The sequence below is a fragment of the Erinaceus europaeus genome, chromosome 12 (genome assembly GCF_950295315.1).
Source record: "Erinaceus europaeus chromosome 12, mEriEur2.1, whole genome shotgun sequence".
NCBI lineage: Eukaryota > Metazoa > Chordata > Mammalia > Eulipotyphla > Erinaceidae > Erinaceus > Erinaceus europaeus.
Genome location: NC_080173.1, coordinates 98,853,536 through 98,878,237, shown reverse-complemented (window position 1 = coordinate 98,878,237; position 24,702 = coordinate 98,853,536). Strand labels below are relative to the sequence as shown.

At 44.2% G+C, this 24,702-nt stretch overlaps 1 protein-coding gene and 1 non-coding gene across 20 annotated transcripts in view; one reads left to right on the top strand and one right to left on the bottom strand.

Moving 5' to 3' along the window:
• MAP4 (microtubule associated protein 4) overlaps positions 1-24,702 on the bottom strand; it is a 142,446-nt gene that overhangs the window by 21,956 nt on the left and 95,788 nt on the right. For 11 of the 19 annotated variants that reach the window (XM_060204766.1, XM_060204771.1, XM_060204774.1 and 8 more), the window contains 3 exons: positions 22,798-24,702; positions 2,377-2,477; positions 755-970 (listed from right to left, as the gene is read on the bottom strand). The exon at positions 22,798-24,702 is cut by the window's right edge and continues 1,326 nt beyond it. In XM_060204766.1, coding sequence (XP_060060749.1) covers positions 755-970; positions 2,377-2,477; positions 22,798-24,702 — 2,222 coding nt within the window. Of the gene's footprint in view, positions 1-754; positions 971-2,376; positions 2,478-12,237; positions 13,706-22,797 lie in introns of those variants that run through there. The other 8 variants (XM_060204779.1, XM_060204782.1, XM_060204783.1 and 5 more) reach the window with 4 other exon arrangements.
• On the top strand, positions 21,124-21,192 carry LOC132542281 (small nucleolar RNA SNORD31). The gene has a single exon (XR_009553378.1). It is a non-coding gene; the product is annotated as a small nucleolar RNA SNORD31 (small nucleolar RNA).

Here is a 24,702-nt window from a genome sequence, read left to right as displayed (position 1 = left end):
GCACTGCAGCTTTCTCTAGTGATGGACTCCCACATGCTGTCAGGGTCCAAGCCTGGGCTGTGTGCATAGCAAGCACACACCTTACCTAGTAAACTATTCTTGGCCTCCAGACCCAACTCTCACTCCAAGAAGAGCCAGTCATTAAGGGTGGGCATTTGCTTAAAGGACATCTGATTCTGAGGGCAGGGTAATGAGTGCTGTGTGCGCAAAGGTCCTGAGGATGCTAGAGAATTCTAGGACGGGAGCAGGGGACTGACATCTCTGACAGAGGCAGAGAGCAAGCATGAGGGACCACAGCACTGAAGCTTCGTCCAATGTGCTGGGAGCTGGGCTTGCACCCGGGCCACTTCTCTCACTACGGTAATTACTTCACTGTCTAGACAACTAAAAGTTTCTCTTCCGTCTGAATCGCAGATCTACTTACTTCTTCTGAATGGGTTTTCCCTCCTTGCTTGCTTTTAAACATTTGTCTACCAAAAGAGGAATAAGGAGAAAATTCAAGAATCAATTTTTTTCAGACAGAAAGACAGAGTGAGGCAGAAAGACATCACACCACTGAAGTGTGGTAGGGGTGGGCTTGAACCCAGATGGCAGTGCGAGTGTGAAATACAGGTGGCTGCTCCCCTTCCTACCCATCCTCCAATCACTCCCCTATCACACCAGCCTAATCTCACTGCCTGGCAGTGCCAACAGCCTGTCTACCTGACACTCAGAAGGCAAAACTCCCTTGCCCAGTGCTCAGGGGACTACTCACCTTGGGCTTCACATCTTTTGAAGGTAAGGTAGAAGGCTTGGTAGTGGTGGCAGCAAGGCGTTTGGGTGGGGTAGCTGGTACTAAGCCTGAAGGAAGGCTCATGGGTTTTTTATTCAACCCACCAGAGGTGATGGGCACTGGTGGCTTAGGGAGAGAAGTGGGCTGTGTTTTGGCTTTCGATGCTGAAGTCTTTGCAGGCTGAATGGTGGCCAGAGGCTTTAAGTTGATTTTTTTTTTTTTAACGGTCAACATTAAACAGACAAGAATAAAAACAAAGAAATAAATCACAAAATTCAAAGTAAAATTATAAGCAATGAGGATAGCTGCCACTAAAAATTAACATTCCTTTCTTCTGAGCTCAACAGATACTGAATGGAAAGACATCAGATTGGACATGGAAAACAGAGACCTGCTTCTTAAGAACTGCATCACAAATTTCATCTAGTTGATACCTGAAGATTTAAGCTCATTTATAATTTAAACAGTTACGGGCTAGGGAGGTAGCATAATGGTAATGCAAATGGCTTTCATGCCTGTGGCTTCTAGGTCTCAGGTTCAATCCCAGCACCACCATAAGCTATTGCTGAGCAGGGTTCTGGGTCTTTTTTCTCTTTCTTTCTGTATTCCTGCCCCCATGCTTGTTAAAATAAATTATTTCTTTTAAAAATAGCTTAAACGGGAGTTGGGCGGTAGCGCAGCAGGTTAAGCGTACATGGTACAAAGCGCAAGGAGCGGCATAAGGATCCCGGTTCGAGCCCCCGGCTCCCCACCTAGAGGGGGGTCACTTCACAAGCAGTGAAGCAGGTCTGCAGGTGTCTGTCTTTCTCTCCCCCTCTCTGTCTTCCCCTCCTCTCTCCATTTCTCACTGTCCTATCCAGCCATGACGACAACAATAATAACTACAACAATAAAACAAGGGCAACAAAAGGGAATCAATAAATCTTAATTAAATGTAAGTGGTTACAATAACTTTATGAGCACAGACATCAGTAAATCATGCTACTGCCTGTGCGCTCATAAAGCAATAGTTGCATTCTGTTTTGAGCAGATTGAAATGCCGCATTTTGAACAACTTTGCAGTGAGTACTAATACACATCTGAATCCGTGATTCCCCTTTAAGATTTGTGTTGCCCTTTCATGAGTGCAGGTCTCAGAACCCAATTTAGGAGAATACTATAATTCCTTTTGTTGTTAAGAAAAGCAGAGAGTGGGGGGGGGGGGCGGGGGTAGATAACAAAATGGTTCTGCAAAGAGACTCTCATGCCTGAGGCTCCAAAGTCCCAGGTTCAATCCCCCACATCACCATAAGCAAAGCTGAGCAGAGTTCTGGTAAAACAAACAAACAGCAGAAACTCCACAGATTATTTCTCAAAAATATAAGATAAATAGGATCAAAGGGTGAGCTCTCAAAGAATGAGTCAGGCCTCTAAGATTAAATGGAATATATAAAGTATTTTCTAAACATGTCCAAATTTGAAGAAAAACTTGTAATAGCTCAGAAGAAAAAAATTTCATTCATGATTCCAGCAATAATAGAAGATACTGAGAAAAAAAAAAAAAAAAAAAAAAACAACCCAGCTAGAGTGGTAGAAAGAAGACTGCCCAGCCCCCTGGTACCTACCTGCGCTTTCTTTTCTGGGCTTGGTGGCAGCTCCTTGTTTGGAGGGGTGGTGATGTCATTTCTGGCCACACTCACAACGGGCTGTCCTTCTTCTGGCTTGACTATTCCAAAAAGGAAGGGGAGAGAAGGATCTGCTAAGCAAATATTTTTTCAACCATTTTGAAAATGCAAGTGTTAGTAGAGACAGACCCGGAGCTAGCGCTTCATTTTCGAACACCCCGCAGGGCTGTGTGGCGAGACGTGACGAGACTTGCAGCTCCCCTCACGGTTTTAGACTCCGGTGACTCAGGCAGGCAGTCCCTGTGGAGAAGCAACCTAAGTGGGATTTGTACAGACGATCCATGGAAGGAAATGGCCCTTCAAGTTTGGCTTCCTTTCCCTTGGGGACCAGCAAAGGGGTTCTGTCAACCAGCTACTAATGCCCAGAGTACACGAGGGACAACAATCTCCTCTCTTAGCTGATCTTTTGGAATAAAGGCTACTGAGAGATGGGACAAGAGCCAGAAGATCATCCAGTGTCCTCTCCTTACTTCCTTCCCATGTAAACACTACTTTATGGAGGATGTGAGGTTAATTTGATCCAGTTCTAGCAGTGACCCAGATATCCAACAAGGCTGAAGAGATCCATGAAATCAGACCCAGGGCCAGAAATAAAGTCTACTGCACCGAAGACTAAGCCCAGTAGCACCACTATGGGGTGGTAACCCCAGATTTCAATAGGTTTATACCTAAAAGAATTAAAATAGCCTGATCTTTATAACCTGCTCTGGGAGAGATCTTCATAACTGGCACAAAATTCAGAAGCTATAAAATTTTAGTTTGTCTAAAAAAAAATTATATTCCTAAAAGATGGAAAAAAATAAAACTACACACACACACACAAATAATAAGATATAAAGGCAAAAAAAATCTAAATTGAAGACAGACCTTATTATATAACTTATTACTAAAATCAGCAGCTCCTCCAAAGCCTACTGACACATTAGAACACAATTGTGTAGCAAGCAAGTAGAAAGACCTAAAAGAGACAACATAGGGAGTCGGGTGGTAGCGTAGTGGGTTAAGCACAGGTGGCGCAAAGCGCAAGGACAGGCATACGGATCCCAGTTTGAGCCCCCAGCTCCCCACCTGCAGGGGAGTCGCTTCACAAGCAGTGAAGCAGGTCTGTAGGTATTCATCTTTCTTTCCCCGTCTTCCCCTCCTCTCTCCATTTTTCTATTCAATAAAGACGACATCAGTAACAACAACAATAATAACTACAACAATAAAACAATAAGGGCAACAAAAGGGAATAAATAAATATTTTTAAAAAGACAACATAAAGTACTTAATCACATTTTTTCTACTTAGACCTAGATACCTTCCTTGCCTCTCTAGGACCTTGTCCTCAATGTGGAACAACAATGGTAGGGACGGCCCCACTCTCCGAAGGGAGTCTGGGTCAACATACTCTGCCACTCGAGGAAGATGGGTCCTGAAATGAATGCAGCCTGGAACATTCCTAGCTATGATCAATAAAAATAAACATAATAGGGAGTCAGGCGGTAGCAAACTGGGTTAAGCGCAGGTGGTGCAAAACGCAAGGACTGTGTTAAGGATCCCGGTTCGAGCCCCCAGCACCCCACCTGCAGGGGAGTCGCTTCAAAGGCGGTGAAGCAGATCAGCAGGTGTCTGTCTTTCTCTCCTCTTCTCTATTTTTCCCTCCTCTCTCCATTTGCCTCTGCCCTAGCCAACAACGACAACAATAATAAAACAACAAGGGCAACGAAAAGGGGAATAAATATTTTAAAAAATAATAAAATAAGAATATTAATAAGAATACAAACAGCTTACAGAAAAAGAAAATGTAAATTATTTTTGAAAACATAAAAAGGTGGTCCGGGAGGTGGCGCAGTGGTAAAGCTTTGGACTCTCAAGCATGAGGTCCTGAGTTCGATCCCCGGCAGCACATGTACCAGAGTGATGTCTGGTTCTTTCTCTCTCCTCCTATCATTCTCATAAATAAATAAAATCTTTTTTTTAAAAAAGAAAACATAAAAAGCTATCCAATCCTACGGATAATGACAGATTAATATGCAAACACTAAGTTAAAAGAAGAAATCTAGAAATCAACCCTTTACTATAGCAACAAAAAAAATCTACGAATAAACCTAACAAAAAAAGTGAAAGACTTATATACTGAAAATTATGAGTTACTATTCAAGGAAAACGAAAAAGACACAAAGAAGTATAAAGATAGTCCATGTTCATGGGTTGGAAGAATTAGCATCATTAAAATGAATATACTACCCAGAGCCATCTACAAATTCAATTCAATCCCCATCAAGATCCCAACCAATTCTCTTTTTTTTTTTAAAAAAAAAGTATTTTTATTTATTTATTATTGGACAGAGACAGAGAGAAATTGAGAGGGAGAGAGACAGAGAGACAACTGCAGCCCTGCTTTACCACTTGTGAAGATTTCCCCCTGCAGGTGGGGCCAAGCAATTCTTTTAGGGAGAATACAACAAAAGCTACAATGTTTATCTGGAACTAGAAAATACCTAGAATTGCCAAAACTATCTTGAGAAGAAAGAACAGAACTGGAGGCTTCATACTCCCAGATCTCAAATTGTATTATAGGGCCATTGTGATCAAAACTGCTTGGTACTGGAACATGAATAGACACACTGACCAGTGGAATAGAATTGAGAGCCCAGAAGTAAGCCCCCACATGGACATCTAATGTTTGACAAAGGGGCCCAGAGTATTAAATGGGGGGGGGGGTGTCTTTTCAACAAATGGGGTTGGAAACAATGGGTTGAAACATGCATAAGAATGAGACTAAACCACTGTGTTTCACCAAACACAAAAGTAAATTCCAAGTGGATCAGGACCTGGATGTTAGACAAGAAACTATCAGATACTTAGAGGAACATACTGGCAGAACTCTTTTTTGTATAAATTTTAAAGACATCTTTAATGAAATGAATCCAATTACAAAGAAGACTAAGGCAAGTATAAACCTATGGGACTACATCAAATTAAAAAGCTTCTGCACAGCAAAAGAAACCAATATCCAAACAAAGAGACCTCTCACAGAACAGGAGATCTTTACATGCCATACATCAGACAAGAGTTTAATAACCAACATATATAAAGAGCTTGCCAAATTCAACCACAAGAAAACAAATGACCCCATCCAAAAATGGGGAGAGGTCATGGACAGAATATTCTCCACAGAAGAGATCCAAAAGGCTAAGAAACACATGAAAAAATGCTCCAAGTCTTTGATTGTCAGAGAAATGCAAATAAAGACAACAGTGAGATACCACTTCACTCCTGTGAGAACGTCATACATCAGAAAAGGTAGCAGCAACAAATTCTGGAAGCAACTAAGGTGTCCAATAAAAGATGAGTGGCTGAGAAAGGTGTGGTATATATACACAATGGAATACTACTCAACTATTAAAACCAGCATAAGGATCCCAGTTTGAGCCCCCAGCTCCCCACCTGCAGGGAAGTTGCTTCACAAGTGGTGAAGCAGGTCTGCAGGTGTCTATCTTTCTCTCCCCCCTTGTCTTCCCCTCCTCTCTCCATTTCTCTCTGTCCTATCTCACAACATTGATATCAATAATAACTACAACAATAGTGGTCCGGGAGGTGGTGCAGTGGTAAAGCTTTGGACTCTCAAGCATGAGGTCCAGAGTTTGATCCCCCGCAGCACATGTGCCAGAGTGATATCTGGTTCTTTCTCTCTCCTATCTTTCTCATAAATAAATAAAATATTAAAAAAAAATAATAACTACAACAATAAAAGAAGGGCAACAAAAGGGAATAAATATTAAAAAATGGTGAACTCACCAATATTAAAAAATGGTGAACTCACCAATATTAAAAAATGGTGAACTCACCTTCTTTACCCCATCTTGGATGGAGCTTGAAAGAATCATGTGAAGTGAAATAAGTCAGAAAGAGAAGGGTGACCTGACTCACAGGCAGAAGTTGAAAAAAAGATCAGAAGGGAAAACACTCAGCAGAACTTTGGACTGGAGCTGGTGCATTGCACCAAAGTAAGACAGATTACAATTAAAAGTACACTGGGTAGCTCACACTGGTGTGGTGGACAAAATGTTGAATTCTGAGGGCCTGAGTTCAATTCCTGAAGTAAGTGCCAGAATAAATCACTGGCCCTCTCTTCCCTTTCATTAATAAATAATTCTTTAAAAAATTAATATTCCATCAAGATGCCATTTTTAGTTCAGACTGTGTCAAAAGATCCAAAAGATGAAGTATCTGCCAGGGATAATGAGGAAATACAGGCTGGTAAACAAATGTGTGAAGTGATACGATTGGGTCTGGGCAGAGAGCATAGTGGTTATGCAAAGAGATTTTCATGCCTCAGCACCACCATAAGCCAGAGCTGAGCACGACTCTGGTAAAAATAAAAAATAAAAATTGACTGTAAAACCTGTGACTTGGGGGCTGGGCGGTAGCGCAGCGGGTTAAGCGCACAGGCAGAAAGCGCAGTGACAGGCATTAAAAAAAAAGCAGTATTAATCCATATTCAAGGCAGTCTGGCAGTCACTGTTAAAATGACATATCCACGGGAGTCGGGTGGTAGCGCAGCGGGTTAAGCGCACGTGGCGCAAAGCCCAAGGACCGGCATAAGGATCGCAGTTCAAGCCCCTGGCTCCCCACCTGCAGGGGAGTCGCTTCACAGGCGGTGAAGCAGGTCTGCAGATGTCTGTCTTTCTCTCCCTCCTCTGTCTTCCTCTCCTCTCTCCATTTCTCTCTGTCCTATCTAAATAACAACAACAAGGGCAACAAAAGGGAAAATAAATAAATAAATATATTTAAAAAAAATGACATATCCACATAAATTCTATTCCAGCAAACCAGTTTATTTTAGAGAACTATTCACAAATCTGCAAAATAAAAATGCATAATCTTTAACAAAGCATTGCTTCTAAAAGCAAGGTATTGAAACATCCAAGCCTGTTAAGGGGCCAGGTGTTGGCGGCGGACCTGGCTGAGCGCACATGCTACAGTGAGCAAGGACTGTCCCCACCTGCAGGGGAAAGCTTCATGAGTGGTGAAGCAGGGCTGCAGGTGTCTCTGTTTCTCTCCCTCTCTATCTCCTCCTTCCCTCTCAATTTCTCGCTGTCTCTATCCAATAAATAAAGATAACAAAGAAACAATATTTTACGACTTACATGGTATGATCTCTATTACAAGAAAAAGCCCAAGTGAAAAAACAGTATAACACATCTATGTTCTCCCATCATAAAAATGGATGAGGGGAAGATACATTATCTGTTGCAAATATAACCGTACAGGCATTATAACAATCTTTGATAAAAAGAATCACAACATTAAGAGGAGAAAGGAAAATCTCTTCAATGAATAGTATTGGGGAAATTGGGCTGAATTGCTGAAATGTGCAGATAAATGAAACTGGACCACCACATATTATCATGCATAAAGTTAACTCCGAATGGATCAAAGATAAGGGTATTAGACCAGAAACTATCATTATTAACCCAAAGAAGAAAACATTGGCAGAATACTTCATGATCTGTGGTCCGGGAGGTAGCGCAGTGGATAAAACATTGGATTCTCAAGCATGAGGTCCTGAGTTCCACCCCCAGCAGCACATGTACCAGAGTGATGTCTGGTTCTTTCTCTCTCTCCTATCTTTCTCATGAATAAATAAATGGTTATTGCTGGGACTAGGTGCCTACACCATGAATCCACTGCTCCTGGAGGCTATCTTTTCCTTTTGCTGCCCCCTCTTGTCGCTGTTGTAGTTATTATTATTGTTATTAACGTCGTCATTGTTGGTTAGGACAGAGAGAAATGGAGAGAGGAGGGGAAGACAGAGAGGGGGAGAGAAAGACAGACACCTGCAGACCTGCTTCACTTGTGAAGTGACACCCCTGCAGGTAGGGACCCGGGGGCTCAAACCAGGATTCTTATGCCGGTCCTTGTGCTTCGTGCCATGTGCACTTAACCCGCTGCGCTTCTGCCTGACCCCCAGGAGAAGATCTTTATATGACACATATCAGATAAATGGCTAATAGCCAAAATATATAAAGAATTCACTAAACTCAGCAACAAAAAAAGAACTCTATTAAAAAATGAGGGGAGGACATGGACAGAATCTTCACCAAAGAAGAGATCCAGAGGGTCAGACATCTGAGAAAGTATTCTAAGTCACTGATTACCAAAGAAATGCAAATAAAGACAACAATGCACCACCATTTTACACTTCACAGAACAGTTCGCAGATGGTGGGAATACACACAGTAGTCCAACACCATGTCTGGACATTTCTCAGAACACTAGAAATGAGCCCATTATTTTTTTTAAATCTTTTTATTTTATTTACTTATTATTGGATAAAGACAGAAATTGAGAGGGGGGAGGGAGATAGGGCAAGAGACAGAGACAGCACTTGTGAAGCTTCCCCCCTTCAGGTGGGGACTGAGGACCTGAACCCATGTCCTTGTGCTCTGTAATGTGTGGGATACAGAGTTCTTGTGGTGGGAACTGTGTGGAGTTGTAGCCCTCTTATCCTATGTTTTTTTTTCAGTGTTTCCTTTTTATAAATCAACAAAAACAAATCTTTGAAGTGGCCAGATGGTGGTGCACCTGGTCCTTGAGTGACATGTGCACTCAAGCAGGTGCATTACTGCCTGGATCCACAACTAAAAAAAAAAAAAAAAAATTTAAAGATTTATTTATTTGTTGACGAGAGAAAAGAAAGAACCAGAGCATCTCTCTGGCATATGCAATGGCGGGGACTGATTTTGAGACCTCATGCTTGGAAGTCCAGTGCTTTATCCACTAAGCTGCCTTCTGGGTTGCCCACAAAAAATTTTCACGTCCAGGGGTCAGGTGGTGGTGCACGTGGTTAAGTGTAAGCATTATAAATTGCAAGGACCTGGGTTCGAGCCTCTGGCCCCCACCTGCAGGGGGAAACTTCGAAAGCACTGGAGCGGGGGCATAGGCGCCTCTTTGTTTCTCCCCTTTCTAGCTCTTCTACCCAATTTCTGTCTCTATCCATAATAAATAAATAAATAAATAAACATAAAGTCCAACTGATTTCATCTATAGCTGTATTTCCTGAATGGAATGTCATGTCACTACCTGAATCAAACGGCTGTGTTTTATTTTTCCCTCTTTAGCCTGCAATCCTGTTTTCTAGGTCATATTATCTATCAAGACTGAGTCTTCTCAAAGCAGGTTTCATTTATTGCTATAGGAAGTGACCAGAGTTGTGTGTGTGTGTTTGAACAAGGGAATGTTTTTTGTTTTTTTTAATATTTATTTATTCCCTTTTGTTGCTCTTGTTGTTTTATTGTTGTAGTTATTATTGATGTCATTGTTGTTGGATAGGACAGAGAGAAATGGAGAGAGGAGGGGAAGACAGTGGGGGAGAGAAAGACAGACACCTGCAGACCTGCTTCACCGCCCGTGAAGCGACGCCCCTGGAGGTGGGGAGCAGGGGGCTCGAACCGGGATCCTTACACCCGGGAGTAATGTTTAGCTAGCTCAGGGGACATCTGAAACTGGAATTCTAAATAGCTTTGTAGATTTTCCTCCTATTATTTCCTGTCACATATGAACAGGTGGCTGTGAAATGTCTGTTTAATCCATTCCATTTTCCAAAGTAACTTCCAGATGAATGAAGTGGGTTGGTCTAAATGGCTACGATGAGGGAAGCAGTCCCTCATATAGACAGAGCTGACTAGATCAAAGCGAGCCTGCTCTTTCTCTAAAAGAAAGCAAACAAGAAAAATGCCAGTGGGGGAGTCAGGCGGTAGTGCAGGAGGTTAAGCGCAAGGACCTGCGTAAGGGTCCTAGTTCAAGCCGCCGGCTCCCCACCTGCAAGGGACTCACTTCACACTAAACCACCATTCATGGTACCTCCAAGTGGTGCTGGGACTTGAACCCAGGTTCTTGTGATGATGAACTGTGTGCTCTCCTAGATGAGTTATCTCCCAGCCCCAGTAAGACACCACCACCCCCTTTTTTTTCTTGTTTGTCATGAGGCTTCATTGCTCGGAGCCAACCTTTTCAGACACACAGAGACACTGACAGAATGAGAGACAACCTAACACAAAGCTTCCAGGGACTGAAACCCGGGCCAAATGCACGGCAAGGCTGGTGCCGCCCCAGGCAAGTATCTGAGCAGCCCTGCAGCTTTTTATCAATCTGCTTCTCTGAGAGGCTTCATGTGCTGTTAAGCAGATTATCCTGGAGGACACGCCATGAACACGCATTACTGTTCTTCTACCTGATCTGAGTTGTCTCCATGCCTTTGTTTTCCTGGGTCCCATTGCCTACAGCCTTTTCCCTCTGTGCTGTTAGTTCCATAGTTCACATCCCAACTGGAGTCCCAGACTGCTTAAGGACAAGGATAACATCAGTGTCCAGGTAGTGACTGGAACACATAGGAGTCTGAGTAGATGAATCATTCCCATCTACTGGGAATGAGAGCGAAATAGACTCTCACTCTGGCTGTGCTGGGGACTGAACTCGGGACCTCTTCCTGCAGTCTGGCTCATCAGCTTCCCAAGAACCTTCTGAACTGCTGAAATTTCTCACTGGCATTAACTTTTAGTTAGTGTGATCGAAGAACTTGTTCTGAAATAAATAAAAATTCTGTTACTACCCCCAGAATGTTTTCCATCGAACTGGATACCTAGAGCTCAGTAAGACAGCACAGTCCCACCCATAAGGAGCTCACGGTGCTGCCACAGCTACAGGGGCACAGAGTAGCTGAGTGCTTGTCATCTTGGAGCTCTAAGAAGCCATAGAGGAGATGAGGCTTCCTTGGCAACTCCATTAAAAAAAAAAACAACCAAAAAACCCAAGTTTCAAGCATCTGTTCCACTTCTCTTACCCCTCCTTTAGAAAACACTAATCATTTGAAGGAAAAGCCAGTATGATATTTTACTAAGATGTATTGAGAGGAATAAACATTAGATAAAACAGATTTTTTTTGTAAAAGTGCCTTTTTTTTTTAAAGACAAACAAAACACATTTTAAATCCCCATTAACAAGCCTGTGAATCTGAGCCCTTTGTGTTCACACTGAACTCAGAAAAAATAAGCTTTCTTTTATACCACCACCAGTAAGACCTGTGGGGGGTGGGGGAGAAGAAAGGGCGAGGAAGGCAGACACAGACACAGGCAGTTACAAAGACCACAGCATTTAGCTGTTTATCAAGCGCAAGTATTCTCTCTCTCCTCTTTCCCTCTCTTCCCCTTCTCACAAACGCCTCCAACACGCATACAGAGACAGAAAACTAGAAGCAAGATTGGGTCAAACATGAACAACAGGAAAAGCATATTAAATAACCAGCTTTGAAAGGCTCTTTCAGCTTGAACAAAAGTAAAACGTTCTCAAAAGCAAAATGGAAATGGAGCTTGCACCCAGGCCGTGCTGTTTAATGAGGAGGCTAGTGCAGATAAACCCACTGTGCCTGTACACAGCCACAGATTTTCCAGCAAGGCATCAATCCACAGGGACTGGGTGATTTAGGGCTGAGTCATTTGGTTCAAACCAACAGAAAGCAGAGGGTGGGTAGGCAGACCTAAGGGCAAGTAAGGGGCTGTATTTCTTCATGCCGGCTGCCCTGACTCTGCCGATCTCCAAACCTGCCAGCCCTGCCCGTCATGCCAGCAGATAGTTCAGGCTGCCCCAGCTAGGTTCACTTTGTTCACTTTCTTGCCTCACTCCTCACGACCTTTCAACTGAGCCTTCCCCAAGCAGTCAGATGCAGCAGCCTAATACTCCTGCCGGTAACCTGTCACTCTGGTCCCTTCCTTGCTGTCTGCTCGATCCCCATGGAGGCAAAATTTAGAAACCTACCGTCACGTGGGGCCTCCACACCAAGGAATGATGGAGTGCTCTGGGCTGCAATGACCTCTTTTTCTTTCTCCACTGCCAGAGTCGCCTGTCCTGGCTGTTTGTCACCTCCCTGGCAGAACTGGGAGCATGAATTCGCTTTTCTTTCACTTTTATCTTCTTGTCCTATTTCCTTGCTGACTGTTTCAGGAATCTGCTCCAGTTTGCCATGAAGACATAGCCCAGCAGTGCCTAGTTCCTTTCTTCCAGAGCTGCTACTGCTGCCGCCTAAGTGTGTCGATTCTTCCTTCTTGGTCAGTGGTTCCTCGCTAACGAAAGGAGGTGTCCCTTCCGTAGACAGCATGGAGGGCTCCAGGGGGTTTACCGGATAGCTAGCAGTCTGTTCCTCAGCCACTGTCATGGAGCGCCTTATGGCAGAAACCCCCAGTTTCCTGGGTGCTGGGCTTGGCCCTGGATTACTGGTGAGAGCTAGCAGGCCAGAAGAAAGCTCTTCTGTGAGAGGGAGTTCAGGATACTTGTCTGCAAGGTTAGCAGCTGGGGGAACTGAGAGGTGGGAACATTCAGACAGGGCCCGACGCATGGCCCTTTTCTGTTGGGCACCTTGGTCAAGTAAAGCCCCCTCCTCGGCAGAACTCAGTTTCTCCAGCTCCTTCCCATGGTCTCTGACATAAGAGCTGGCATCCCAACACTCCTGAGTGAAGTCCACCGTAGTGATGGGTGGAATGGCAGTAGGGGAATGCGCAGTAACAGGGGCAGGGTTGGCTACAGTCTCTGGCAGGGAAGACTCACGTTCTATCTGCCCAGAGTTACCATCCATCACCCCAGTCACTCCGGAGTCTCGAGTGAGGCCGTTCTCCTTCCCCGGACTTGCTTGCCTTGAGCCCCAGGGGTGCTGAGCCACTGGGCCAAAGTTGGGGTTCCAAACACTGGTTTCTTGTTCCTTAACATACTGGGTGGGGATGTCGGCAGCCCCAGAGAAATTCAGATCTGGCTGTTGCTTGGTCTCTGGCCCATTCTTCCCCTGGACTGTAGTGGCTTTGTTTTTGTCTGGCCCCTCTACAGGTCCCAGATGGAACTCAGCTGCTTTCTGGTGTACTGAGCTCCCCTCCAAGGGAGGGCAGCTTTCTGAAATCACATACCTGTTCTCAAGGTGACCGGAGGGTGCTTGACAGTCCTTCTGTACTTCAATGCTGAGCTCTTTGCCTAGCTTTCCCTCAAAGCAGCAGAGCTTATTCTGCTCCAGGAAGCTGGCATTCTTCACAAGTCCGTCTTTCAGCTGCCCATCCATGCTGATATTCAGTCCGATTTCATTCAGTCTGCCCTCTGTCTTTTGCCACTCAAATCCAGCTTGGTTGATTTCTTTTGGAGAATCCATTCGGCCCTCTGTAGGTTCACCCTTACAGAACTGGCTGTAAGCGGCAGTGTGAGAGGCTGGCTGCTTGTCTGAGAGAGACATCGCCTCTTCCACTGGTCCCCCCCACCCCCTCGCTACCTCCCGGAGCTCCATCACCACCTACGTTCACACAGAGCTTGCAGTGACATCACACCAAGGCCCCAGTATTCATTACAAAACCTATTTTTTCCCCAATGCTCCTTCTCTTTTCAGGCTGTTAGGTGCTAAATCTATGTACTAATGTGAAAGAAAAGAATGAGTGAGAGAAAATAGAAAGCTGTTATTTGCTGCACAGTCAAATGTCACTATTAAACAGAAAATGTAATTTCCTGTTAACCAGCACTCTGCTTAGATCGGCAATTTCAAACAGCGTGGTGCCAATCTGGGTACCCAGGATAGTGATTACGCTGCCTCTCACTGATGCAGATACACGTAAACCCACACAGTCACTTATCTGACACTGCGCCCACACTTCTACATGCACCCACTCAAAAGACTGTTTTAAAAATAAGCAGTACTCATTTGCCAATCCCCAGATTATAACTCTTACAGAAAATTGCCTGAAATCTCACTTTAAAAAATCTGAATGCAGTATCAAAAGTGTAGGCATGCGTTTCTCAGAGAATAGTGGGCTTGCTGTCACAACAACTGTCAAGCTCACCTGAGTGGAGTCCCAAGGCCCCGGAGGGACTCAGTTTCCTTGCCTGCTGTACAAGTGAGCTAGCTGCTTGACCACTCTAAGAGGAATCTTTAAGGTCCTCTACTTTCCCATGTTTAACTCCTCACATTGCTGTTAAAAGGTTAAAACAGGGGTGGGGTGGGGGGAGGTAATGGTTATGCAGAGAGACTCTCATGCCTGACGCTCCAAAGTCACAGGTTTAAACCCCCACCCCCAACACAAGCCAGAGCTTAACAGTGTTCTGGTGTTTCTCAAAATAAATAAAATAAAGGAAAAGGTTAAAACAGGGGTGGAGAGAGAGCATAATTGTTATGCAAAAAGATTTTCAGGCATGAGGCACCAAAGGTCCCTGGTTCAATCCCTAGCGCCACTGTAAATCAGAACTGAATCAAACCTCTGGTCAAAAAAACAAACAAACAAACAAACAAAAAACCCAGCTTCAAACACATTGAAGGTGTGGCAAATGTCCCACTAGGATTATGATCTTTAAATTTTTTTTTTTTTATCTTTATTTATTGGATAGAGAAAGCCAGAAATCAAGAGGGAAGGGGGCTATAGAGAGGGAGAGAGACAGAGAAACACCTGCAGCCCTGCTTCACCAGTCCCCCTGCAGGTGGGGACTGGGGGCTCGAACCCAGGTCCTTGTGCACTGTAATGTGTGTGCTTAACCAGGTGCGCCACCACCTGGCCCCAGGAGTATGATTTTTAACTTGCACTCCAGTGACTGTTATGTTCAGTAAGCATCCCTTCCCACATGTAAACGCTGCCTGAATAAAGCGGTGCTCTGAGTTGGCTCTTACAGCGAGAAGGGCTAGGAGAGAACACAGGCGCACACACAAAAGACACGGTTTTAGAGTAAGACCATGCCACTCACGAAAATAAAGAAAATTTAAGAAGAGCTATAAAGAGCTAAGGCAATAACTAGAATGACAAGTCCTGTGACCTCAGAGAGGGGCCCAGTCAAGCCCTTTCATACTGGCTCAGGGGCTGGAGAGGGGAGTACAGGGAGTCAAAGGACAAACATCTTGTCTTTTTTCTTTTTCTTTAAGTGAATGTTACTTTTTGAGATAAAGAGGAGGAGGAGGAGAAAACCGGAAGTCTCACGATACGATAGGAGGATTCGCACAGAATGCCCCCTCCCTGCGGGTGTGAGGCGAAATGAAAAACATTCACAGATCAGCTGGTGCAAAGACTCTATGGAGCGAGGTCGACAGCATAACGGCCATACGACAAGACTTTCTTTTTAAAGTTTGCTATCGCTATTACTATTTTTGCTGCCATCAGGGTTCTCACTGGGGCTCAGCGCCAGCACTACAGATCTGCTGCTTCCAGTGGCCATTTCTTCTCTTTCTTTTTCTTTCCCTCCAGAATGATCGCTGGGGCTACATGCAGTCACTACAAATACACTGCTCCTGGCGCCATTTCCCCCTCATTTTTATAGCATAGGACAGAGAGAAACTGAGAGGGGAGAGGAGGTAGAGGAAGAGAGATAGACATCTGTAGAACTGCTTCTTCTTCTCTCTTTTTCAAGAACTTCTAGGTTAATTTATAATTGAAATTTATGTGAACAGTTAAACATTCCCAAATCTGGGGCTGTTGACACAGCTCCTCTGGTCAGGTGTGTCCCTTGTCAGGTGCATGGCCAGGCTATAGTCCCATACCACAGGGGGAAGGTTCAGTGTCATGCCTCACTCTTCTTTTTCTACCTAAAAACATCAGTCTAGAGCAGTGAAGCAAGGGCCCCAACATATGTAAATACACAACCTCCAAATTAATATACAATGTTCACAAGTGTATGTGTTGTGTTAATCTTTCATCCTAATCAAGGTGGATTTTTTTAAAAAGATTTTTTATTTTATTTATTAATGAGAAAGATAGGAGGGGAGAGAGAAGGAACCAGACATCACTCTGGGAGTCGCTTCACAAGCAGTGAAGCAGGTCTGCAGGTGTCTGTCTTTCTCTCCCCCTCTCTGTCTTCCCCTCCTCTCTCCATTTCTCACTGTCCTATCCAGCCATGACGACAGCAATAATAACTACAACAATAAAATACAACAAGGGGGAAAAAAGGGAATAAATAAATACATACATATAAAAAACTTAATATCAGAGTGGTCCGGGAAGTGGTATAGTGCTAAAGCTTTGGACTCTCAAGCATGAGGTCCTGAGTTTGATCCCTGGCAGCACATGTGCCAGAGTGATGTCTGGTTCTTTCTCTCTCCTCCTATCTTTCTCATAAATAAATTAAAAAATCTTAAAAAAAAAATCAATATTAGTGGGATCAGGCATGGCGGGTTAAGCGCACATGGCACAAAGCACAAGGACGGGAGGGGAGTCGCTTCACAAGCAATGAAGCAGGTCTGCAGGTGTCTGTCTTTCTTCCTCTCTCTGTCTTTCCTTCCTCTCTGAATTTCTCTCTGTAAAAAAAGAAAAATTAATATTAAAGAGAGAGAGGCATCACCAGAGCATCACTAAGGCACATCTAATGCCAGGGATCAAACTCCAGACCTCAGGCTTCAGACTCTACTGTTCCACATACCAGACCAAAGCTTGTTATGCTCTTTTATCTGCCTAATTTCTACTACTTACTATTGGGCAGAGACAGGGAAATTGAGAGGAGGAGGGGGAGATGGGGAGGGGAAGAAACAGAGCCACCGGCAGCCCTGCTTCACGACTTGTGAAACTTTCTCCCTGCTGATGGGGACCAGGGGCTTGAATCAGGGTCCTTGCACGCTGTAGTGTGTGCGCTTAAGCAGATGCACCACGTCCTGGCCCCTCTACTTTACTTCTTTCCAGTTGCCATGGTAACAAAGCTGTGTTCCACAGGGACCAAATGTTCCCTGTTATTGTCTCTAGGAAACGAATCCAATAAGTTACCCTTACAATAAAATCAGGAATCCTGCTTATCACAGTGACTGACGGTATTCCTTACTAACAAAGCTATAGGTTATGAAGCTGGTGTCTAGTTTCCTACTTGCAAGCAAATGAAACGCCCAAGTTTATATATACATGCATGCTTGTATAAACACTTTAAAACCATATTCTCTGTATTTTAGAAGCATTTCCTGGTAATGTTTAACAAAACAAAACCAACAAAAACCTGGGGTGATTTGCAAAGGCAAAATACCATACTTTTTCAGGCACTGCTTCATACTAGAATTGAGCAGAGCAGTGATTGGGCTTTTCTCTCTGTGAACATATGTAATATCTTAAAAGAAAGAAAAAGAAAAGGAAAATCATAATCTTCTCCAATGCACGTTCAAAAGGCAGGAAGCAAAGAATGGACAGAAGAATCAAAGCTAGTAACCTATGTTACCATCAAGCATTAATTGGCTTATATAGGGAAATTTTCTCACAAGTACAACACAATGTAGAAATTCTTTTTTAAAAAAACAAAACTTCTATTTAACTATTATTGGTAGAGACAGAGAAGTTGAGAGGGAAGGGGGAGCTAGGGAAAGAGATAGAGAGACAACTGCCGTCCTGCATTACCACTCGTGAGGCTTGCCCCCTGCAGGTGGGGAACAGGGGCTTGAACGTGGGTCCTCGCGCACTGTGATGTGTGGCACTTAACAGGTGCACCATTGCCTTGCCCCACAACACAGAAATTCAAGCTTCCTTTTTAAAGTAGTGCTTACATTCGTGTGGCTTTCCTAAAAATCAGTATCAACCAACAAAACTAAGAAGCCATATACTCAGAAGACGAAGAGGTAGAAAGAGGAGGATGCCTGTGACAGTGCTTCGGAATAAAATGGAAACCTTCGAGACTGAGACCTGGTTAATTCAACTTCCATTTGCAAAACAAACAACACCCAGTCTTTCCAGTGCGCAAAGGCGCGAGTATGTGGGATGATCACAGATGCAGCTTGACAGTAAGCCTCTAGAGGTCCAGCAACGCCTCCTGACCGGATGACACGGCACTTGTGAGCCGCACTCTGAATGGCGTAAAAGGCCCAACTTCTCAGACCATTGTTTAAGGACAGCTTTCGAAACAATGGACTCTTAGATGGAGACCAAATGTGAATTTCTTATCTGTCTGAGGGCCCCCACCCCACCAAGTCAGTGGTGGGACTGTGGCAGCACTGACCTGCCACCACACAGGCCCATGGAAAGCTGTCCACGGTACCTTCTATTGGACCAAAGTCTGAAACAACAGGAGTGTGCTGCCTGGGGGAGCTTTCCCACTTAGTCCACTTCTTCCCTTTCAACAGCCTAGACAGAGGCACTGAAAGGACACTGATGTTCATAACAGGAAGGAAAAAGAAGAGAGAAAGAAACAAAAAGAAAAGACATTCTAGGCTCTTCTCCAGTTGTAAAAATTGTGGCAAGTTCCAAGATTTTCTTTTTAATCAGATGAACATATTTTATTTACATAGAAAGGCCTTGAAACTGTTAGAATTTGGGTTTATAAGTTACTTGCTTCACACCAAGAGATTTTTTTCACTATAAGCTGATATTCCCAACTGTTGAGAGATAGGAGATGGGCTTCCGCAGACTAAAAGAAAAGAAATGAAATCACATAAAAAGGAGACCATCCTCGAGGAAACACTCACGAAAGACATGTCTCTGATATCTGATGACTGCAAAAAATGGCGACTAATCCCTAGCACTGCAAAAACGGTATCATCTGTTTTCCATCTACACCATGCCTCGGCCTCGCGTGAGCTTAATGTGCAGCTTGGCGATACGAGAATCCGGCATGAAGCCCAGCCAGTCTATCTTGGCGTTACTCTCGATCGCACCCTGTCATTTCACGAACATCTCATAAAAACTGCAGCAAAGGTGGGCGCGAGGAATAACATCATTGCAAGACTGGCCAGCTCCTCATGGGGCGCGAGCGCTTCCACACTACGATCGTCCTCTCTGGCATTATGCTATTCCACTGCAGAATACTGTGCCCCAGTATGGTTCCGTAGCCCCCATGTCCACTTGGTCGATTCCAAATTATATTCCTCCATGAGGATCATTTCTGGAACCATCCGTTCCACCCCAGTTCCATGGCTGCCAGTTCTCAGCAACATCGCCCCGCCAGATATTCGTCGGGATGCGGCATCATCTAAGTTCATTTCCCACGTCTACGCTCGACCGGACCTGCCAATATACGCGGATATCTTCGCCCACCCTGTCCAACGCTTGACGTCTCGTCATCCAATCTGGTCTCCTACGCCTACACTGAACTTCTCTGTTCCAGACTCTTGGAAACAGAGCTGGCAGTCAGCTGAGGTAAAGAACAAACACCTCATCACAGACCCCTGCGAGCGTCAACCCGGCTTTGACCTAGCACGTTATGATCGGGCCCTCCTCAATCGCTATCGAACAGGCCATGGCCGGTGCGCCGCTATGTTCCATCGCTGGGGAGCCAGAGACGACCCGAACTGCCCCTGCGGCTCCAGACAGACTATGACCCACATAGTCAACGACTGCCACCTCTCCAGATTCAAAGGAGGTCTCGAAACTTGACATCAGGCTCAACCTGACGCTGTTGACTGGCTACGGAAGAAGGGCAAACGCTAGAAGAAGAAGACCAAGCTTTCACCACCTCAAAGGGTCCATACTAACCGTCCCACTTATGGAACAACATACCACATGCACCATCACGGCTCTGCTGAGCTTCTGTGGGGGGTGTGCACGGTAATTTGGAAGAATACCATGTACTAGCGTTCAGTAAAGACTGTTTTTTAAAACTTGTTTACTCTGACAAAATGCACAGCCCTACAAAACGTACTTTGCGGAGGAGTTGAGCTCAGATTTCCTGAAGTATTTCGATCCCTGCTACTCTGAACAATGTCATGCAAAATGTAGAGACTTTCTGCTCAAGTTCCCCTAAACTGAGGGTGGCGTGGGGGTTTTCCGGTGTCGCATGAGCACATGTTTCAATGTGAAAGAACTCGTTTCAAGCACCCATTCTCCACCTGTAGGGGGAAAGATTCTTGAGTGGTGAAGCAGGGCTGCAGGTGTCTAGCTTTCTCTCTCCTCTCAATTTCTCTCTGTCCTATCGAAAAAAAAAATTGAAAAAATGGCCACAGGAGCAGTGGATTCCTAGTGCAGCCACTGAGCCCCAGGGATAACTAACCCTGGAAGCAAAAACAAAACAAAACAAAAACCATAAGAGTAACAAAGAGAGTCAGGCGTAGGCACCGGGTTAAGCGAATTAAAAAAAATTTTAATTTATTTTTCCTTTGTGTTGCCCTTATTGTTTTATTGTTGTTGTAGTTATTATTACTGATTTTGTCATTGCTGGATAAGACAGAGAGAAATGGAGAGAGGACGGGAAGACAGAGGGGGAGAGAAAGATAAGACACCTGTAGACCTGGCCTGTGAAGTGACCCCTCTGCAGGTGGGGAGGCGGGGGCTGGAACTGGGATCCTTAAGCCAGTCCTTGCGCTTTGTGTCACGTGCGCTTAACCCGCTGCCCTACTGCCCGACGCCCCCCCCCCCTGTAATTTTTTTTACTGTGATTCCAAGAAAAAGACTGAAGTTTTCCTTATTTTTTAAGTGAAACTATACACACTGATTCTCCAATTTATATGTAACTATAAAAGAAACAAAAGTTAGGAAACCTCTCAAAAATATTCAGGTGAAGTATAGGACTAGCCATATTAAATATGAAAATATACTACTAAGACATATTACATGACTGAAGCCTGAATGGAACGGTCAGAAAACAAAGTCTAGAAGTAGACCACATCCACAAAAGAATGTGTTAGTGCAAGACAGATCAAACAAACAACAGTGGGATAGATAACTAAGTAATCCTATCTCACATCTTATCACTGCGCCCATATGCACAAAGAAGAAAATCTAGACTGACCAATGATTTCAAACTAATGATGAATTCACTACTGCCCCAGTTTAATCACTGTGACTGATAGGTGTTTTCTGAGCTGTGAGCTTTCCTGGGAAAAAATTTTTAAAAAATAAAAAAGGAGAAATCTACTTTTTACATTTCTCTGGAGTTATTTAGGAAAAATAACAAAACAAAATAAGACACACCAGAAACGACTAGCTTTCAGAAAATTTACATGTTACCCCTCTGCATCACTGATGACACTAAAGAAACAGTGTAGAAACTGAAACTGGCGAGGAGACAGAACCCTTAAGACAAGCTGGAAACCCTCTATGTAGCTTCATTTTCTGTTTTGGCACCGAGGTAGCTAATTGAAGATAAAAGCAGAAAAGATGAGATGACCTTATGCAAATAACAGCCTTTAGCATTCTCTACATGCATAACACACATTTGTCATAGGGCACAAACTCATGCGAGGCACACACTATCCAAAACAAGTCATTCCATGGCTAAGCCTCTCCAAAAATCTGACTGAGACCAAATGGTGTTAAAATTCCTGCAGTTAGTAGGTGTATCAGGCAAACTGAGAAACAGTGATTAAAAAATAACAATGGGCCAGAGAAATAGCACAGTGAATCACAAAACAAACTTTCATGCCTCAGGTTTGGAGGCCCCAGGTTCAATCCCCACTACTACCACGAGCCAGAGCTGAGCAGCGCTTTGATAAAAAGGAAATAACATCATTTGTAGTCTGTGAAAATCTGAAGGTAAGATTCAGGGAAGTTATGACTAGATGCATACTGTTTAGGGAAAAAAATAAAAAGATTACTTTTCTAAATTCCAAGGAAATTATTTTCATAATCTCATTTCAATTACTTGACTAATGAAAAGAGTAAAATTATGAGGAATCTTGCATGGACAAGTGTTATGGATTGGTCCAAATGTATCAGCTATTTTCATGGATCTAGACTATGTTGAAAACTCTACCCCATGTGTAGCTGTGGGTCAGTGACTGTAAGGAACATGTCGGTAAGAGACGTGACTGAGCTGAGAGACTACTCCCCACTACTAACAACACAGAACCTGCTCAGAGGCCTCCATTTCTCCTAAGGACAGACCATTTCCATTGAATTGCAGAGTAATTGGGATATTTAGTCCCACCAGCACAAGGTACATACATGCACTGAAAAACAACAACAAAACCCACACACAGCTTGATGCAAAGTGTATTCTTTCCTCCTGTGAATCCTCATACAAAATAACGAGTGGCTGGAGGCTAGCTCGGCGGGCACAGCTCAGGACTTGCACGTAGGAAGCCTGGCTTTGACCCCCGGCACCTCATATGCTGCAGCAGTGTTCTGGCATCTCTCATTAAATAAAAACAGTTTTTACAAAGATTAGTTTGAGGGCAAACTCTACATAGGAAGCACACTTAAAATAATTGTAAGAGTAGATGATGGCGAGAGGCCTTCTGTTCAGCAACTTAGTGTCTGAAATGAAGTTTAGTGCTGTATAAAGACGTGCAACCAAGTCACCAGCTCAAGCTGGACACAAGCATGCCTTGGCTGCAGAAAAATACATTACAGTTAAGTTAGAGCTTTCATGCCGAAAGGCTAGTGATTAACATGGGGGATTAGAAGTCTGGAAAGAACCAAAGCGTAAGTTTTGATGCTGGCACCGAAGCCACAAGCACACACAGGCTCATACCGCGGGGCTTCAGTGGCTTGGTGCTCTCTTGTTCCTGGCTTGAAGACTTGGGCAAAAGTGGAGTAAGTCCTCGGGACTTCGTAGGCCTCATGTAGCCTTTCATGGGTTCCGCCACTCTGTTTCTATTTTTGCTTTTTTCTTCTCCCAGTGCCTTTGGCTCAGATTTCTTAGTCGTTTTCTCGGGTGCCTTCAAGGTCTTATCTTTGGGTTCTGGGAGTTGGAGACCTTCTGAAATAGCCATTATTTCCTTATCTACTACCCTTAAAGAAGTAGCTTCAACTTTGTCATCTAAGAAATTTGATGGGAATTTCGATGTTTCTGAGATTGCACTATTTTTTTCCAACCTAGCCTCTTCATTTTCTGGAGGCAAAGGAGTCACATATACCTTCTTATTCAAGCCATCTGGGTCCTCTGAATCTTTCTCTTTAGTATTTTGGTCCTCACAGAAATTGGACTTCTGTACTTTGTCTCCCAGAACATCAGAAGCATGAAACGGAACAGATCCTTTCTCAGACTCTTTCTTTTTATTTACAGGACATGCTGCATGTGCTCTGCCCTCACCTGGTTGGCTTTGGTCTTGTGATGTTGCTCCTGAGAGAAGGTGCCCGTCTGCTAGCCCCTCTGTAACTATCTCTACTGAATGTTTACACGCACCACTGGGTGCTGACTCAGATTCTCCTCTCACATGCCCTCCATCTACCCCGGCTTCTATTTTCATGGGTTCAGCAAGCTTACCTTCACTTTTAAGGTAGTTATCTCCAAGGGTGTTACCTTTTTCTGTATCTGCCGTGAAAGTTAAAGCAACTCCTCCAGTGTTTCTAGAGGGCATGACAGCAGAGTGTGTCTTGGCTTTTTCTTGCTCTGGGACTCCATCTTTGCTGAAATGATCTATCACTGACCCTTTAGAAATGTGGGTCAGAGCAGTCTCTTGCCTACCTTCTGCCAAGGTGTCTGGAAGGGACTCACTTTCCTTTATTACTTGAGGAATAGGAGTGGACAGTTTTTCACAGGCCGCTGACTCCAGAGTCTCTACAGAGACCGTCTTCTGCATCAAGCCTGGCGGTGTTCTGGGGCAGGGAAATGCAATGTTTCTATTTTCATCCATATAACCCATTCCTACTATCCTGTGGTCCTTTGTGGCTTCCATGGGAACATGTATTTTTGCTGCGTCTATCTTATTCTCCACAATGTAGTTCTGGGAAAAACTATCTTTAACCTTTTTACTTTTGCCGTCACTGCTTCTTTTATTTGGTTTGTCAGTCAGAGCAGTGTGTCCCTTGGCTGCATCTGTCTTATTCTCCTCAGGCAGAGCTAAAGGAAGAAATCCTGCCCACTGGATTTGTTCTTGGCAGCTCACATCTGTCACCTTGGTAGCTGGTTCAGTAACAGCAGAATCCTTGACTATGTTTGTTTTGTTTCTGTCAAGGGCCTCAAACTCTAAAGAATTAGCCTCAATATTTTTACTCTTTTGTGCAACGATTCCCATTGTGGCCGTATATACTGATACATGTGAGAACAAAGGGTCATGATTTGTGGGGAAAGTGAGTCCTGATTCCTTCTTCTCGTGGGTAGAAATACCAGCACTCCCATCTTCCCCTACAGAAGGTAAGTTGAGGTTTTCTCCCTTGCCCTCCGGTCTAGCAGGCTGTGTAGAATATTCATTTTTTATTTTTTTGGCTTTGCTTTCACTGCCTCGCTTTTTAGGCTTTTCAGAAATCCAGGAGGCTGCTTCACTACCCCCCCAAGGCCACTTTCCTTCCTTGTCCTCACGACTGGCCTCCACATCTGTGGCTACAGCTGCTCCTCCGAGTCCAGAACCAGAAGGCTGACTCAAGCCTGACTCACTTCCCAAAGGAATCAATGCCTGTGAGGTGCCTGCCAGCCCAGGCTCTGATGCGTCTTCAG